At 41.7% G+C, this 19,654-nt stretch overlaps 1 protein-coding gene across 4 annotated transcripts in view; it reads right to left on the bottom strand.

Moving 5' to 3' along the window:
* SNX13 (sorting nexin 13) overlaps window positions 1-19,654 on the bottom strand; it is a 147,722-nt gene that overhangs the window by 6,393 nt on the left and 121,675 nt on the right. For 3 of the 4 annotated variants that reach the window (XM_074984652.1, XM_074984654.1, XM_074984653.1), the window contains exons 22-24: window positions 13,063-13,134; window positions 9,915-10,060; window positions 5,354-5,422 (exon numbers count right to left, since the gene is read on the bottom strand). In XM_074984652.1, the coding sequence (XP_074840753.1) occupies window positions 5,354-5,422; window positions 9,915-10,060; window positions 13,063-13,134 (287 nt within the window). Of the gene's footprint in view, window positions 1-5,353; window positions 5,423-9,914; window positions 10,061-13,062; window positions 13,140-19,654 lie in introns of those variants that run through there. The other variant, XR_012644048.1, reaches the window with a different exon arrangement.

The following is a 19,654-nucleotide window of genomic DNA, read 5'->3' as shown; positions in this document are numbered from 1 at the left end:
CACCACATCCCGGTGATCCGGCAATGCTGGAGCTTTCTCACCAGCACCACCTGGTGGACTGCAGTGTGCTGGGGGACCAGGACAATGTTCAGTGGTTGTAAAACCTCCAGATGACCCAGCAGACATTGAGGAGCTGTGCCACTGGCTCACCACAGCCCCCCAGCACTGGGACGCCAGGATGTGGCCCACAGTCCCCCAGCATAAGATGGTAGCCATTGCCCTCTGGAAACCTGCCACCCCAGACAGCCACTGCTCTACTGGACATCAGTTCAGGGTGGGCAAGTCCTGAGGGAGATAAGACAGGATGGGGACATGCATCCACCATGGGGGGGCACCCAGCAAGGGGTGACGCTGCACAAGGCCGAGGACCATTAGGCCACAAACTCATGGATGCGTCTCTCTTGCACCACATGCAGGTCATCCAGGCAATCAACACTCTCCTTCTCTGCCAGGTGACCACTGTTGGGGACCTGGCGTTCCCCACCTGTTTTGGTGCACTGAATGGCATGCACATTGCGATCTGTGCCCCAGACCATAGCGCAGGGGCCTTCATAAACAGAACGAGTTACCACTCTGTCATCCTCCAGGCCCTTGTGGATGCTAATGGCCCATTCACGGTATGGACATCTACGCAGGATGGTCCAGCAAGGCTGAGATGCCTGGGTATTCAGAAACTTGTGTCTCAGCCACAGAATGTAGGAGGGGACCTACCTCCCCCATCAGAGATCCCAGTGAGACACATCACGATGCCCTTCTGCATTGTGGCCGACGCCACATACCCCTTGCACCTGTGGCTTACGAGGCCCTACACCAGATGCACCAACCCAACCCAGGACCAGTTCAGTGCATACCTGAACCACCCAGGAGCACCCTGGAGCAGGCATTTGGGCAGCTGAAGGGGTAATTTTAGGTGCCTCCTCATGAGGCTGCAGGTCAGCTTCCTGAACGTGCCAGTGGTGGCTGTCGCCTGCTGCACTCTCCACAATATTGTGGAGAGCAAACGGGAGCCCTTTGTCCAGGTCAGGGCTGTCGAGGCCACCACCAGGTCTGAGCAAATGCCCAGTGTCCCATGCCGTAGGTCAGGGAGGCCTTGCGGGAGGCCTTCGACTGGGGCCCACAATGACCCTCCCCCACCGCACAAGAGGGACACAGGTTTGCGGTGCAAGAACGCAGGTCTTCTTTGTGCAAAATAAACTTTGAAAACATACGAACATGTCATCGTGTGGAACTATTTACATGAGGGAACTATGTACAACAGGGATTCTGGGGTGGTATTGGGATGGGTGACTGAACTGGGAGAGGGTGCTGGGATGGGTGGGGGGGGCTCGGACTGATGCAGGAGCCCCTGCCACCAGGGTCTGTGGACCACTTTGAGGCAGGGATGGGGCTGGAACTGCAGGGAGGTAGGGGCATGGAAGGGGGGCAACAACGTCAGGGTCAGTAGGGGGTATGGGGCAGGGACAGAAGGGGTCAGCTTGCCCTCTGTTACACTGGCCACCAACCACTCTGCTAGTGCCCGGAAGTCAGCACCTGTGGTGGGAGCTGGGGGGGTGGGGGGAAGGAGCAGTGGAAGAGGCTGATGATGGATGAGGCAGGTGGTGACAGCCTGGGTAAGGGTCTCCAAACCTCCTGCTCCCTTGCCAGCTAGGGTCTCCCACCAGAGCTGTCAGCTCCCGCAGGACGGCTGTATGTGTGGCTGCCTCGTCCTCCCTCCTGTGATGGAAGCATCCGGGCTGGTGGCGACTCCAGTGGGAAGCATCCCGAGGTGGCGTGCTAGCCTCCTGGACCGCACTGCCTGAGGGCTGGTCACAGGCAGCCCTGGGGTGGCTCCCAGACGGCAGGACTGTGCAGACAGAAGGGGACAGCCCATCAGTCATGTGTCCTGACGCTGTGACTCGGGGCTCCCACTCTAACTGCTGTCCATTGCCTGGTGGTCTGGGGGCCCTGTGGGATACCAGGGGCAGGAGAGTGCCCGCACAGTACAGATGGGGCTGGATTCGCTGCGCCCTCCTTGGCCTTCCCAAGCGAATGCGCCTGCAAAACTAGGCAGGGCTGCAGGCACGTGCACTGGCCAAGCACATGGCCCCCCGCCATCCATAAGCTTCCCCTCCCCAGGCCCTGAGGCATTCTGAACACCTAGTGCCTACCTGCAAGTACCTCCACACACTCAGGGGAAGCATGGCTGGAGAGGTTCTGGCATGACCACTTGGAAGGGAGAGCGATGATGAGGTTCCCACTGCTGAAACCCTCATGATTCGCTCCCCAGCTGGGTCCCCTGATCCCTCGGGAGGGGATGGTGTCTCCTGAGAGTCCCAGCTCCTCAGCAGTCACCACCTCCAGCTCCTCTTCCATCTCAGGTGGTGATGCAGCAGTGTCTACCTCATACTCGGGGGGCTGGACCTCCTTGGGCCCCAGGAGTTGGTGGAACTGCTCATAATGGGGGCACCAGATGGGCTGTGCCCCTGAGAGGCTGTGGACGTCCCTCACCCAGCAGTACTGCTTCTGGAACTCCTTGACCCTAATCCAGATGCCCTCGTCGGTCCGGACAGGTTTCCCCTGGCAAGCGAACCCCCTTGCCAGGCACTTGTAGGTATCAGAATTGTGGTGCCACACTCCCATCCACCACAGGACCCCCTTGTTCCCTCATGGTGAGAGGAGGTCTTGCACTTCGGCATCACTTCAAGAGAGGTCCCTCTTGTGATGCTGCTTTGCCAGCTGCTGAGATCCCTCAGGGTACTCACCGGTGGGCTATGGGGAGTCAGCGCACTCTGGGGGCAATGCCATTGCCAGCTGGGGCTTCAAGGGGGGCTGTGCAGTAGGGAGCTAGTGGTTCCCCTGCTTGCGGCACACACACAGCTTCCTGACTGGGGTTGCGAGGGAGCTGGTTTCTGTCAGGCAGCCAGCAGGGATCATAGAGCCCTGCCTAAGCTGGCCAGAGCGTCTCTGTGCTCTCTGGGGCCATTGCTATTGCGGACCCTTTACTTCAAAGTAGTATGTGCAGAATGTCTACACACATCCTACTTCGACATAGGGCACCACTCTATTTCTGAGAATGGAGTAGTGACTTTGAAGTTAGCCCCCCTTACTTCAAAGTTCACTTTGAAGTAAGGAAAAGAGTATGTAGATGCTCTGCAGGATCCTTCAAAGTAGCCCCTTATTTCAAAATTAACAAGTAATTTTGTAGTGTAGATGCACCCTAAGAGTAGTATACTAGTCTCTGTATACGCCAATATAGAAGTCTGTTTGAGCCTCATGGGAAAATTTACACATCCACTTCCACTTCTTCCCTGTCAGAAACACCGAAATACAGCTGAAATTATCTACTATACATTTCAGAAAGTTTGTGTGTGTTTCCTGTGTCCATATGCATGTCCATGAATCTGTTGAAGAACTTCCCCTAAACAGTTAAGAACTAGGACCATGAAATTTGGCATGCGATTTCCCTTATCATAACTTAAAGGAAGGTGAGGGCTTGGTTGTGTCAGGATGATGGATGTGTGTGGAATGCGATTGTTTATCATCAAACCAAAGGGGAAGGCTCTGATAGCAGGGAGAGATACTTCAGAATGATCACAGGGAACAACAAGCCAGAGGACCGCTATACTCCAGAGTGACAAGGTGGGTGGGGGAGCAGCAACCAAGCCAGTCCAGTTCCCACCGCTCCAACATCAGAGACCCAGGGAGATTCCTCTGTTGGATAAATGACAGAACACTGAAGCTACTTATGTGGAACCACTCTTTTGGAAAGGTATTCAACAGCCTGCACTTGGGTTCATGATGTATGCAATAACTAGGATCAGGACAAAGTAAAAGTGAGTTCTTACACTGTTGGAAAAGCAGTTTTAATTTGGTATATAAACCCAATCATGAATATAAATCATGAATCACAGTTTAGGGATTTAGTCTGCTTTTGGAGAAACTATGAAATACACTCAGACTAAGGCTTCACTATCATTTCTATTACAGGATACATATGTTATCCGAAAATAAAAACCATACAGCCAAACACCTTGCTCGAAATAGCATGACATTTCATTCATGGTATTTCTTGTATGAGGGTTACCAGAAAGCTTGAAACAAGCACTTATTTCGAACTCCAGTGCAGTGTAGCCTGTTCTGGGTTCAAAACAAGATGCCTCGAAATATGCAATGCAACTGTAAGAATCCAACTATACAGTATTTCTTTTTAGTGGGGGCGATCAGTCAGTTTGATGTTAATTTGAACCTTTATACTGTATAGCTGATTGATGCAAGTTCAATGGTAACCAATGTAAGGAATTTTACCACATGTCCCATACCCAGTACAGAAAAATATGGTCACCCTAATGAACTAAAACAAGACACTTTACCCATCAGTATTTAAGTTTCAATCCACTGTTTAGAAGTATACAAAAATTTGGCACAAGTTTAGAATAGGTAGTGAAGATAGTATCCGTTTCCAAAAAAAAAGGTGGCAAATTTCAAAGTGCTGGCATGCGTGTAGCCATGGACACTTCCAAGTGCCCGTATTACTTCAAAGTCCCTTTACTCCTCAGGGGTTTGCCACTTCTAAGTTGCCGCAGGGGAAAATTAGCCTAATGAAGTGCCGCAGCACTTCATTAGTAATCTCCCGTCACCCTGGTTAACATGCCCCCTTCAAAATTGGAGGCAAGCACAGACCTAGTCTTATTTATTTATTTTTTTGTTTTTGTTTTTTTGGAAAGGGTTACAACATTCACTACCTATTCGTAACTTTTACAAAATTGTTGTATACTCTTAAACAGTGGATTGAAACAAATACTGATGGGTAAAGTGTCTTACATTGAAGCAAGTTCAATGGTAACCAATCAGAGCTACACAGTACAAAAGGTTCAAATTAACATCAAATTGACTGATCCCCCACTAAAACTAAATACCGTATAGTTGGATTCTTATAGTTGCTTAACTTATTTTGAGGCATCTTATTTTGAACCCAGAACAGTCTACACTGCACTGGAGTTCGAAATAACTGCTTATTTTGAGCTTTCTGGTAACCCACAGCACTTCATTAGTAATATCCCGTGGCCCTGATTACCATGCCCTCTTTGATGTTGGGGACAAGTGTGGACAAGCCCCAAGAGACTAGACACAGAACATTCTCTGTTCAAGTAATGATAATTTACATATCAAAATCTTCAGAGTAAGAAATAATCTGAATCTCATACAGAGGCAGAATTTCTAGTATGAAGTGGAACAGGGAGGACTTAGGGTCTGACAGCTTAAACAGATTCCATTGGTGAGGTAAGAAGACAACCATTAGATACCAGTTGGCCTTTACAGGTAAAAATTCACTTCACTTTGCAGCAGTTTTGAAAAAGAAATATATAACACATACCTAAACTGCTTCACTGCATCTGCTACTTGCTCAGGAGATGTCATCCAGTCAACATGATCAACTATTTTTCTAAAATCCAAGTGAGAAAAATCAGTGATTGCTTTCATCTTAGTTTTCAAAGGGGATCAATTTATCACACCAGAAAGCCTAGCGTTTCTTCCTTGGTCTCATTTGAGGTTTAAATTAATCTGTTTTCCTTTTGCATTTTACATACTTACAAAGTTAAATATGTTTACCCCAACAGAAGTAGGATAAAAAACAGAAGGATGGAAAAATCAAAGATTGCCATTAGTAATTTACCCTTTCTTCTCCCCTCTTACAAACAGATTAGATCATTACATCACATTGATGCAGACAGTAGAGCAACCAAAGAACTTTCAGTTTTCAGTCACTGGATATATCATCTTTGTCTGATAGTTACAACAGACTATCACATTTCTGTTTCCCATGTACAGACTACAATCCAGAACAACAAGAAGTCCTGTGGCACCTTATAGACTAACAGATATTTGGAGCATAAGCTTTCGTGGGCAAAGATCAACTTCATCAGATGTAAGCGGGTCTTTGCCTGTGAAACCTTATACTCCAAAATATCTCAGTTTATAAGGTGCCACAGGACTTCTTGTTGTTCTCGAAGATACAGACTAACACAGCTACCTCTGAGACTACAATCCAGTCACTCTTAGCTTTCTCCTTGATAAGAGAAAATCGATCGATCACCTTAAATGTCTCAAAATTAAAGCATGTTTTCAAATCCTTAATCATTCTCATGCCTTTTCCCTGAACCCTCTGAAACTTACCAACATCCCTCTTGAATTGTGGACAGTATATGGCACTATTCCAGCAGTGCCAAATCAAAAGGTAAAACTTCTCTACTACTACCACCTTAATTCCCCTATTTACATATCCCAGGATAACAATAATACATTTGGCCACAGTATGACGTGAGGAGCTCATGTTCAGGTAATTATCCACCATAGCACCAAAATCTTCTACAGTATCATGTTTCCTAATACAGAGCCCTTATTATGCAAGCATGGCCTACATTCTTTGTTCTAGATGGATACATTTTCATTTACATGCATATATTTTCATTTCCTATGTATTCTTGATGTACATATTTTCATTTAATTCATTGTTTGCTTGCACCCAGTTTACCAAATATCCAGACTCTTTTGTATCAGTGACTTAGTCTTCATTATTACTACTTCCCTCAATTTTTTATCATCTACAAATTATCAGTGATGATTTTCATTTTCTTCCAGATCATTGATTTAAAAAAAAAGTTAAAAAGTGTAAGGTCAAGAACCACAGAGTCAATGATCACTCACATTTACAATTGCACTGAGACCTTTCAACTAGCCATCTCTCAATTAATTTAATTTGTGGCATATTAATATTGTATTGTCCTAGTTTAATCGTGTCAAATGCATTACGGAAGTCTTATTACATGAGCCAAAGTTTGACATTTTTGGGTATGATTACAAGTTAGTTTGACAAGATCAATTTTCCATAAACCCATGTTGATTTATTTGCATCAATTGTATTATCCTCCTGCCTGGGACCAAAGTCAGACTGACAAGACTATAAAATACCTAGTTCACCCCTACCATCTAGGTATTTAGTCTTATCACTGTGACCTTAATTTTAAATCATACCACAACACTTGCTGTCTTCCAGTCTACTGTAACTTCCCCAGTATTCCACGAGTTACTGAAAATCAAAATTAGCAGTCCAGAAAATTCTTCAGACAGCTTTTTACTCTTGAATGCAAGTTACTTGCACCTCCTTATTTATTAAAAATTGCCTAACCAAGTAGCTGCTGTTTTACATCAACCTAAGAGGTCAATGGACTGGAAAGAGTATTATAATCATCATCAACACCCACTATGATTATATCTGGCTCATTTTTAGAACAAATGTTTAGAACATTGACACTGTTAAGATTTTTTCCCCTAAAATTGTTAACCTTATTATGAACTTTAACTCTGGTGGCCATATCTATCTCCTTGTCTTTCTTTATTACTTTCCCAATTTTATGTGATTTCCAGGCTTTGATTTATTTTCTTTACTACGAACTTCCCCTTTCTTCCATTTGTTATTTATTCTTTTGATGTTTATAGCTATCCTCACTTCTCCTATGAACCTCATTGGATTTTAACAAATACGACCTTCTTTTTTGATTGTAGGACTGTGGCTTTGAAAGTGTCCATAAACAACTCCCAGTCATTCAGATTGTTCTGATTACATTTTTCTTCTCGGATTGATTTGGCTCAATTGTTCTCAGCTTTGTGAAATTGGCCTCTTTACAGTACTCTGTCTGGAGTTTATTCTGTTTGCACATTACAGATGCGATCAATTCACGATCAACTGTACTTAAGCAGTTCTGAAATCGGTTGTTTATTTGTCAAGAAAAGATCACCCCAGGTTGGATGCACCATCTTTGAGCTAGGAAGAACCTAAACTTCCAAAGATTATTTATTTTATTGGTGGCAGTTACTATGGAGCCAACCTCAATTAAGTAATTTTATCTGCGAGCTATCCAGCAACACAGTGTAATTAATGTTTATATGAACCACCAGTAACAGATCCCCAGAGGTCAGCTTCAAAAATCCATCCAATCAGAGTAATATCTCCTGTCTTGGCTTTAGTAATGTAGCACACCATTTTATCATCCACCTCTGCCTTCCAGAATGTGCTTCCAATTATTCTGAATGTCGAACCTACAAGAACAATCTGCTTTGCTTACATGGTTGGAGATTAGTGTGGGCAAGCTGATTTTCTTATACATTTTCATCTGCATGTTCCACGTATGTCTATTTCCAGAGATCAGCTGGATTTTGCTAGATATCTTCCATAGTGTCTACAATGAGCTGGATGCTAAAGAATTGGAGAGAGGGGAAATCAGAGAGGAAGACTGGCAGTTCATTACCCCCAGAAGCAAGAGATCAAGGTGTCATGATACACAGCTGCAGACAGATGAGGCTGGCAGGCTATGGCCACCAGAGAGAAGAGGATCAGGAGGAATCCCACACAACTGGAAGGTTCCAATTGATTTTAGCTGTGTGAAATTCTTCCTGATCTTCTTCCCTCTGGTGGCCACAGCCTGCCATCCTCATCTGTCTGCAGCTGTGTAGAATACCACTTTGACCCATGCTTCTGGTGGTTATGAACTGCCAGACCTCCCCTCCTGTTTCCCGTCTCTCCTATTCCATCCTGACCAGCACAGTGTAGAATACTTCTCAGCTGCACATGCAGGGGCCCATGGCCCAGCCACATAGCCCATAAGAAGAGAACAAACAGATCACTTATTAAGTCCCATCTCTAAGCACAAAAAAAGGTCAGGAAATTGCTTTAGTTTCCTTGATTTTATTCTGAAGATGGTAACTGAAGGTATTCCTGATACAGGATTAATAATTTATTTTATCTCTTGCTTCTTGGCGGCTAAACTTGCGGAATTATGTAATAGTGCCCTATTAGTGGGATGGGAAAATTGGAAGATTAGAATAGTGCTATTTTCTCTACCCATCTTTGAAATATTTATGAACAGAATATGTATTAAACAGCACTGCATTTTTGTCGAATGGGACTATGTTTTTAAAAGATCTTTAAACAGCTGAAGTATATTTAACAGATATAAAAACAAAAGTCTTAACGGGCTTAAACTGCTTAAAATGTTTAAATAGGAAAACTAGTACAGTAAGTTCCTATATAATTTACTAGATCTGAGAAGGAAACAGTTTTTCCATCCCACCAAAACTGGAAATATCAAAACATTGTCCAATCTCAAATTACATGAAAAGTCAAAATCTCAGACTTTCCACAAACAGAAAAATCAAAAATATTTTCAGTCTGGATCAAAACATTTTCTTTCCATAACTTCCAAATGCTTTATTTTGACTTCAACCATTGAATTTTTTGAAATTATCAAAATGAAATTGTGACAATTATGATTTACTTCCAATTTTTTGAGTCAAAGTTTATCAAAATCATCCTTTTCCTACGAAAATTTAGAGCTTTGACCAATTGGCATTTTCCAACCAAAAATGGTTATGCTGACCACTAGTTCTGATACATACAGAAAAACTATATATAATACATCCATTCTGGTAGATTGTAGGGTTTCAGTTTATGGCCATTTGATTGACTGAAATTGTTTAATAGTGCAGGAAGTAATAAACCACTAGAAGTCACACAGTATATAAAGCGAAGTTTATGAAAAGCTTAAACATCAACAGCAGATATCCATAGGAATAAGAAGTCACAATATTAAGATATGCAAGGGCTATTTTCTTGTAAATTACACTTTTTAAATAAATTCATATAGGACACTCTCCATCTTTGAACTGACACCAAAAATGACCTAGTACAAAAAAAGGGTGGGGGGAGAGGGGAGAATTCCATCTTTAACAACCTATTTACAAAGTCAGAAAGAAAGTAATGCATCCAAGCAGTGACCTTGCATTTGCAGACGCACAGACATTAGGACACTGTGACTATATAACGTATAGATATGAATCACACTCATACCAGTATTGAGCATGAATAAAAAAGATGGTACCTGTTGATTGTGTCTCCATATGTTGCTCTAATAAGCTGTTGCAGTAGATTTTTTATATTTCTTCTTAGCCATTGATTGCGTTCTTTTAAATCAAAGACTTCATCCATAAGGAGCAGCATTACTCTAAGAGGAATATTGTCATCCACCTAGATACATGGATTAAATGGCTAAGTATAATCAGAAAGCCTGTATTCCATCTCAGGCAATTAAAACAGAATCTACTACATTTGTTAAAAGAATCTTAGTGTTTCTGCTACTGCATCCTATAACTTGTCTTTCTGAAGAAGTCAATAATTAGTTTCTCTTCTGGTCTGAAATCTCTTTTCCTAGGATGGAATTATTCAAGGCTTTTATTTTAACATTAAACTAGGTTTAAATATCAGAGGAGTAGCTGTCAGTCTGTAATGCCAGAAAAATATGGAGTCCTGTGGCACCTTAAATACTAACTAACTGATTTACTGGGGCATAGCTTTTCATGGGTAAAACCCACTTTGTTAGATGCACTGGAGCAGAAATTACAGAGGCAGGGATGTATATATCAAAAGAAGCGGTTTTCTTATCAAGCGTTCCCAACTCTGACCACATATCTATACAAGTGACACAGTCACAGGCCCTAACCACATAACCCACACTATTAGCGGCACATCCACCTGCACATCTACTAATGTGGTATGTGTCACCAATGCTGCCCGCCCCCCACCCAGCATGTATATAGCCAAACTGGATGAAATGTAAGGGGATACAAAACAAACATAAGAAAGGTGACCTACATAAACTGGTAAGAGAACACTAACCTCCCTGGACACTCAATAATGGATTAAAAAGTAACCATCCTTCTCCGAAAACCTTCAAAACCAGACTACAAAGAAAAACAGCAAAGCTGCAACTCAAGGAGCAGCTTTCTTTTGAACACCATCATTTGAATGCGCAGTAACAGTGGTTCTGAGAGGAGGTACCCAACTGCAGACCACTCTTTCATTGCTATAGAACCCTAACTTTTATTCTTTGAGTTCCTTTGGAGCCTGATGCAGAAATAAACTGTCAGTGTCAGATAATCCACAGACCCTGTGTTTTTAACTTAGCTGTGGTGGAGAGAAAGAAAATTCTTGTTTTTTTTGTTTTTTTTTGTTAAATGCTTCATTATGCATCTATAGTAAAAACTGTGTTTTGGATTTTTAAAAGTTGCATGGGGTGATACAGTGAACTAATATTTACAGATATATTGCAAAGATTTATAGCACCAAATACTAGGTGTTCATTTTAAGATCTTGTGCAAATTCAGTAACTGTCAATATTGATTTTTACAATACATTCGGCTTTCAATTTTTATCTTAACATTTCATATCACAATGGTATCTGACCAAGTCAAAAACAATCTGAAAAATCTTAAAAACAGATGTCTCTACATAGGGTCTATTATACTTGTGTTCTACGTTACATATGCCAAAATATTAGTTTACAGACTGACACTATTAAGGAAATAACTTAATTTTTATCAAAATATTTAGATACAAGAAAATAACCTACCTAGAATACCCATTTCATCATATGAAATCAACTCATACCAGATTATTAATAATCACTTCTGCCTCATTCACAAAGAAAATCCACACAAAAATATGAACTGAGTATTTTTTTTTTGTAAATAGTATTATTTTAACAAACAATAAGCATAAGACAACAAAGAAAAATTGCTAAACCCTTAGTAAACCTTTATTCCCTAAATCTGAATGGAGCACAAAGGATTTTACTGCCCAGTTGCCACTAAACTACAGTGGAATTTGGACACCTAACTCCCAATGCAACACTTGAAAATCCTAGCCTAAATCTACAGCCTGTATATTTAAGTAGGTGGCTAGATTTTCAAAAGTGCTGAGGGTCCAGCATGAATTAGTCAAATTGTGTGCTCTTAATCTGAAAATTTTGGCCTTAGTTCATAATTTTATTTGAGAGACATAGGTCAACTAAACCCTCCTTATACCTATTGATTCCTCACGATGCTAACAAAAGTGAAATATAGTAAAAATGTAATATCTAAAAGTTTAATTTATGAACTTCCTGGCATTTTGCAGAGTTCCGGAAAAGATCTAAATGTAAATATACTGAAATACAGTGACAAATCCAAACACTACTCTTTCAAAATGAACAATTTAAAACTAACTAGATGCTATATTTTTTCTGATAAATTCAGCCACAAAACAGTATAGGATACTAGCTCAAATGTGTGTTCCATTTAGTGATAAAAATGGTGTATCTGTACTTTATATGTTAATTTGCTTTGCTTGACTTCAAATGTCTCAGCATATATTAATTTCAAAATTAAACAATCTACAGATAAACAATTGTAAAAGATAAAATAATATCAAAACAAAAGAATTGAAGCATGTGTTACTTGAGCAAAAAGGCATTTACCAAATTCATGGTAGCAGTTATGCACAGGAAGACGAGCTGGAATGCTTTGATCTGACAAATAAAAATGTGAAGTATACAACAGGTGCAGATTTATGACCATGACAAATTAGCATATAATCACTAGTAATCTTATGGGCCTTCAGTCCTAGTTACAGATAGACGATTTTTTTCAACTATGTTTCACACATGATCAGTGTATCAATTAGAATACTGGGAAAATACCACAGCTTATGAGAACATCAAGATGTTAACATTTTAAACTTCAATATCGCATTTCTAATTTTATTTCCTTTATGTTCTTCATGGTCCACGTACTGAACATTCATTTAGAATATTTTTTAAAAAAATCATTCAGACAATCCTCTGATCACAAATACTTATGAAGTTTGCTAGTTTTAAAGATCTCATTCAAATTTAGTTGAATACTCTTAATTTTGCAACCCTAGTCTGCCATTGAGGACAGTCACACAAGTAATATTAAGTAGGTAAGTAATATTTATCACACCGCAATGCAAGCCATTTAGTATTAGAATAGCTTCTAAAAGTTTACAATGAAATACATAAATTTTAATTTAGGGGTGTTTTAACTTGAATATACTGTTTCAAATTTTTCCCCCGGTTTAATTTCTGATGTAAATAAACATGGTATGGAGCAAGCAAATAATATAATATGTATAAAAACCTCACACTGGTACTTAACATTAAAGTAGCTAAACAAAACAAAAGTCAGACTCACATTGTCATCAAGCTGTGCTGCAACACGGCAGTGTTCAGGATCTGAATCAGTTTTCTGCACTAAAGGAGGCACCTATACTAAAAAAAATAAAAGATATGACTATGGGGGAAATTATAGATCAAGGAAATCAAACAGAACCTCTAATCATGGCAAATCAATTTAAAATTTCTGATGAAAACTTTGTAAGTGTTTGAGAAGCATTTTGATTCCAAATTAATGATCTACCAAGATAAACAAAATAGTTCCATACTGAACTACACTTCAGCAGATAATGAAACTTGTTTCCTAATATAGCTGTCAAAATTGTACCCATAGTCTCAAAAATTATAAATATTTATATTAAAAATAAGGACAGGAGTTACCTAACCAATAGTTTGTCTAATTCTACATAACCTCGCTGATAATGGCTAATTCTTCAGAGACAGGAGAAAACCCTATCAATCTCTACTGCAGAGCCAACTTCTTCCTGATCTCAGGCCTGAAGCATGAAGTTCATAATCCTAGTTCTCTTTATGAGTATAACTATGTTATCTTTATTCTTGTACTTGCGAAGTGTTCCAAAAAGGGGGTCTTGAGGTAAGTCAAGGCCTAATTTTCGTTTTTTACTAGTATTAGTTTGTTGGTCGTATTTTCTCAGACACCCTCTTTCTTGTTTTGAAGAACCCTCATCTCCACTATCTCTCTGCTACAGGTGTATTAAAACCACAAAGTATCTGTTCCGAGGGGCTTTGTCTTAATTATTTTTACTATAACAAAGAAGGGGAGTAGAAAAAGAGAAGGGTTCGAGACAGAAAAAAATATTTTACAGGATTTATGTTTGGCATTCATCTTGTTCCAATTTTTATTTATACTCTTAAAATATGCTGTACTTTAGAGGTAACAGATGAGGAATGAACAAGTGCAGAAAAAGAGGGATTTGGTGGAAACTAAGATTGCAAAACTCAGAAAAGCATTGTTCCAACCAAAGCAAAATAGAAGCAAACAAATTCTAATTAAGCTAAACTATAGTACAAATAAATAGCTAAGGGTATCTAAGACTGTATCTCTGACAAAACTGGGGGCTGCATCACACTGCCTTTGACTGCCAAGACTAATGGAATTGCTCAGACCTGACAAGCCAAATTCCTCCTGATAAGGAAAGGCTGAAGCAGGCTCTGCCTATCTTTATTCAAGTGCAGTTTGGGAAAGAATTAAGATAGGTACATCACCTGGTTGATACGGAAACTAGATGTTGCAAAGAAGAGAGGTGAATAGCAGGATATGTACAGTGAATTATGCTGTTCAACATATTCGTAAATTAACTGGAAAAGTGAGCAAGCAGGGAAGTGGAAAAGTTTACAGATGATGTAAAAGCTTGGTTATCCAGGTGCTGGATAACCAACATGCTGCAGCCACTGGATTACCCGGCCAGGGGTCAGCTGCCACAGGGCTGGTTACCCGGCTGGGACCAGCTGCCATCTGACCCCACTCCCACCATCAAGTACATTTGATCATCCAGCACTCCCAGTTCCCCACGGGTGCCAGATAACAGAGATTTTACCGTACGAAATTACACAAGGTAAGTGCAAAGCTGACTGTGAAAAGTTCATAAGAATCTCACCAAAGTGGGTGACTGAGCAACAAAAGAGATTAATTTCAATTTTTAATAAATCCAAAATAATGCATATTGGAAAACAGTCTCACCGAACAATACTAAAATGACAGCTTCTAAAGTAGTTATTACCACTCAAGAAATATCTTGAGTTATTCTGAATAGCTCTCTAAAAACAAAAATGATCAGAGGCATAGAACAGCTTCCATATGACGAAAGATTAAAGACTGGGCAATAAGAAAGTATCCATTAGGAACCCAAACTGACTTTCTGGGGATCAAAACTGTGGGCATCTCCTGTAATATTTCATTACAAAGAGATCTAGTTGGGAATCCCCCAGGGCTGGAAAATGGACCCAGCTACATCTGGATGAAGAGACCACTCATGGTGGCTCATTAATCAACTGCTTACATGCCCTGAGAGCTCTAGCTGCACCTTCAGAAGGTAAGAGGCTTTGAGATCAATTGTATTGGACGTACAAGCATCCCATAGATAACTCATTCTTACAGAACCAGGTCAAGCAGGCTCTGTCTTCTGAGATGGACAACATATAATGTTCTATCCTCTAAAATGGTGAGAAGACAGATTTTTCTGAATTAATCAACAGATCCAGTGATTTGAAAGTTGACTGGATGAAATACACTGGACAGCACATGAACTGTGGAATGGCATCTCACAAATCACTCATCCAGATAGAGAAGAAGTCTGTATTCCTAATCTTCTCAGAAAGGAAGTTATCACTGCCATACATTTCTAATAACTTGGGAAGCTACTCATGGGCAAAATGGCAACACAGTACTGATAAATTAATCCCTTTACCAGTTTTATCTGAGATATATCCTGTGACCTTGATAAATAACCACATGGGTCCCATAAGTCAAAGGCAGCGTGCCGGTCTCCAGGATGAGAATAATGGAAACCAGAATGATCATGTAAAACGTTTATCTATTTTAGATATACACTTATTTGGTACTGAAGGGAAAAAGGAGAAAGTTTGCCAAAGAACCTTGATGAGTCCTAAAATTGCCTCATTTATTTCCAGTGCCACGCGAGATGCCACAGCAGAAGCCAGAATATCAATAGGGCCAGAAGAAGATTCCCCAACCTCTTCTACCTGAATGTCCAAGGTTGATGTCTCCCTTTTTAATTGCTCTTAGTGATCATCAGAGAGATACTCCCAGGGAACTGCTTCATCTGGACCAGGAGGAGAATGAAGCTAGCACAGATTAAGATACCTGAGCCTCCTCTGCTAGCTGTCTTAAAGAATGCTACTGAACATCGTACTGCTTGGTACAAGGACTCGGATCAGGAGATTTTCAACAAGCTGACTCCTCACTTCTAGCCCAGAGACTGATTGCTACTGAACTGGTGATGATCTCAAAACAGATTGCAGCAGCGCCACTGAAAAGATGCTGGAGCCCAATGTCTTGCAACCCACATATCCAGGCCAATATTAGAAAAAGGGTGTCCATTATGTGACGTGATAATATCTAGGAAGGCAGAGGGAAGACACTCTGCAACTGCAAAACACAAGAGCCAACCTCAAGTCATAGGCGGGACTGCCTTCTGACTATGGAAGAACCATTCCTGTCAGTGCTGGGGACTGGTGCTGTGTGCTCTGGGAAGAGCAAAGAGAAACCATTTCTGGCTTCTCTCGACAGTGCCAGAGGCTCCAGGACCCCAAGGTCTAACTCAGTACTGAGCCCTGATCTGGTGCTGAGGGGTTTACCTGTATTTGAGGAATTATCTCCTGCATGGCTGAGTACACTGGCACTAATAAGCTCAGCAAGTCCCTTGAATTTTGTGATGTCTCTGACATGAATAGCACTGGCAATGTAACTGAGTGGTATGCTAGAGATTTAAAATGATGCCACAACCATGAAGGCACTACTTTGAGCCTAAGATATGACAGTGCTTGCCTTGGTGCAGGAATCAACAAGCTGACTTAGCCAATGAACAAGTGGGGGAGTGCCTGGATTCTGACTGCTTTCTACCCACTCTATCCTGTTTTGCATCCAGCTTCAGGGCTGAAGAGCTGCCTCTTCCAACAGTCTCCTTGAAAAATTTTTGTATCTTTCTGGGCACAGTGATTTAGTATGTATTGCAGACAATTCTCTCAGATGCTGATGTACATGGTATCCTTTCTGACCAAGAACGTTCCTACGGTGATTTCAGAGTAACTTCCATCAAAAGAAATGTCACACTGGCTTCTCAATCTCTTGATCTAAAGCTTGTAGTCCCTTCAAATTCAACACTAATCCCTTACATGAGACATTTCAAGTAACTAGGGTATGGCTCTCTCACAGACATGGACTTTGAGCATGCCAGGCAAGACACTTCCAGAGGTATTCTTCATTAGTGATAATGGAACGCCAATTGGGGAAAAACTAAGACACCAAAATTAACTCAAACACTAACCCTAATAACTACACAAATATGGAAGAGGGAGTTACTCATCTTGTACAGTAACAAGGTTTCTTCAAAATGTTTCCCCCCTGTGGATGCTACACTATAGGTGTTGGCATATCTTCTTGCTGGCAAAGATTTTTCTTTAGCAGTGCCCAGCCGTGCACGTGGAATAGGTGTCTTATGGTACCATCAGCACCTGTTGACTGCATGCACGGTGCGGCTCCCTCCATTTCTTCTCTATCATGGAATCCCATTAACCTTGATAGCAGCTAGGTGGACTCTGAGGCAGTTGAGGGACAAACCAGAGTCCCTCTGTGTCAGGAGATATTCTAGGACAATGAGAAGAGGTGTTACGGAAGGTGCTTTTTGCTGACTTTGTTGGCACCATGCTGAGAATCATTTCCATTTATACAGGTAAGTCTTTCTGGTTGTGGCACGATGACTATTCATTCATATTTGTTTTACTCTGTGTGAGCAGGGCTCCACACCAAGATGGAGCCATGGAATAACCAAGCTTTGAGGTGAAGCACTATTGGATTCAGATGTATTGTTTGGCTATGGTGTTGTGACAGGAGGTCCAGATGATACTGAAGTGGATAAGGGCTACAGAGTACAGGTTCCTGAGGTATGGAAACCAGGTCTACCTGGGCTACGGAGGCACTTATTAGGATTATACACACCCTGTAACATATCTTTTGGATCACCTGATGTCTGCGTGGTATTGGTGGGAATGAGGAAGGCATCCACAGCTCAACTCTGGAGCAAAACCGATGACATTTCCAATTTGTACACGTGGTCAATATGGTGGTATCCTCACTTGTGAAACAGCTTGTGGGAGACTTATTTCCCACTCATGTTGTTAAAAGAAATGGCGACAGATTGTCCACAGTCACGTTGAGGGAGCCCACAGATAGCTTACTGTCAGTATGATGTGAATGATGCATCAATTCCAACACATGATTGTTTCCACAAAGAAGGACTGTGATCGTGATACTCAGTTTATAAGAAACATGCACACCCTATTGTCTATTAATTTTCACATGGGTTTGTTCTGTACTGTTGGTAGAAAGCACTGACAGGTGTTGCACACTGCTTTCAGTTCTAATAGACAGTTGTGTAAACAAGATTCTTGGGGTGATCATTTGTCTTCAGCCCCAGATGCGCTTCCCATCCCAGGAATGAGGAATATGTAATTAAGTTACAAAGTGGGGTTTCCTGAGGAAAGACACCTTGCATGATGTTTTGTGGTTGTCTCCACCACTGTGGCAAAGAGAGGACATCTGAGGGAACTGTGACTTTCTTGTTTAGAACATCAAACAATTGCAGTGTGCCAACCCTCGAGGCAGTGCCTATGGAGCCTGTCATGTTTAATAATGCATGTCATGGGCTCCACGTGTCCAAGGATCTGAAGGCACATCCTTGCGCTGGAAAAGAGGCTGAATGGAACCACAGTAATCTGACTACTGAGGGCCTACAATCTGTGTGGAGAAAATGTTGCTCTGGTTTGCACAGACTCTAGGTGCACCACTATGAACACTAATAGTTGGGTAGGATCTGATGCTGATTTTTGGAAGTACATCTGTAGCCCCAGGCTCTGGAAAAGCCATATCACTCTTGGTACCACCATTAGTGCTTCCTTGTGGATGGAACCTTGATTAAACAATTGTTCAAGCAGAGAAATATTATTAATCCTTGTCACCTGAGATGTGCAGTTACTACTTCTGGTGTCTTGGAAAAGACCCTTGGAGGGGTGGATAGGCTGAATAGCAAGACTTGATGTTGGTAGTGTCTGAGAGTTGAATAAATCACAATTACAAAAATAGGCATCCTGGAGGTCGAGGGCTGAGAACCAGTCTCCTTTGTCAAGTGTTGAAAATGACCATCTTGAACCTCTGACTGCACATGAACTTGTTGAGTCTTCTGAGATAGAGTACTGCATTCTATCCCCTAGCTTTTTTGGGGGGTGAGAAAGTATTTGGAGTAGAAGCTCCTCCCACCACTCCCTACCTGTAACAAGATTTTGGACATCTGAATGTAGAAGATGCTCATGAGGGCATCCCTGAAGAGGGACAGGGAGGGGAGATGGGTAGAAGGGGACAGATGTAAAAGGGATTGACTGTTCTCACTAGGTGACTTCCAAGAGCAATTGATCCATAGCAATGCTGGTTTGCTGTTGGAAGAAAGGGTGCAGGGGGTGGCCAAACAGATGGCTGGGTGATGGTCATTTCTGTAAAGATGGGGAGATGCAGCATGTTGGTGTGAGGCAGCTTCGGTGCTGATTCCCATGCTGGTGTCACCGGTGCCATAGCAGTCACTGCAATAAGTGATTTAGCTGGGGAAGCTCTCAATTTATGAGACTTACTCAAGTGCAGAAGAGGCTCCTTTCCTTTTGAGCTGTCTGTGGCACCAGTTTCACAGTCGCTTGAGGAGTCCTCTTCCGTGGGCTGAAGAGATTTCTCCAGCAGGATCATTTTAAGGTACAGCTCCCTGTCTCCTCTGCTTCTGGCCCTGAAGTTATTACAGTAAGAGCACTTCTGTGGTATATGGCTCTCCCTAAGGTGTCTAATGCAGGAGGAATGCCCTTCACAGACA

The sequence above is a fragment of the Carettochelys insculpta genome, chromosome 2 (assembly GCF_033958435.1).
Source record: "Carettochelys insculpta isolate YL-2023 chromosome 2, ASM3395843v1, whole genome shotgun sequence".
Classification (NCBI taxonomy): Eukaryota; Metazoa; Chordata; order Testudines; family Carettochelyidae; genus Carettochelys; species Carettochelys insculpta.
Note: the sequence above shows the minus strand (reverse complement) of the source record. Positions and strands in the feature narration are given on the sequence as shown.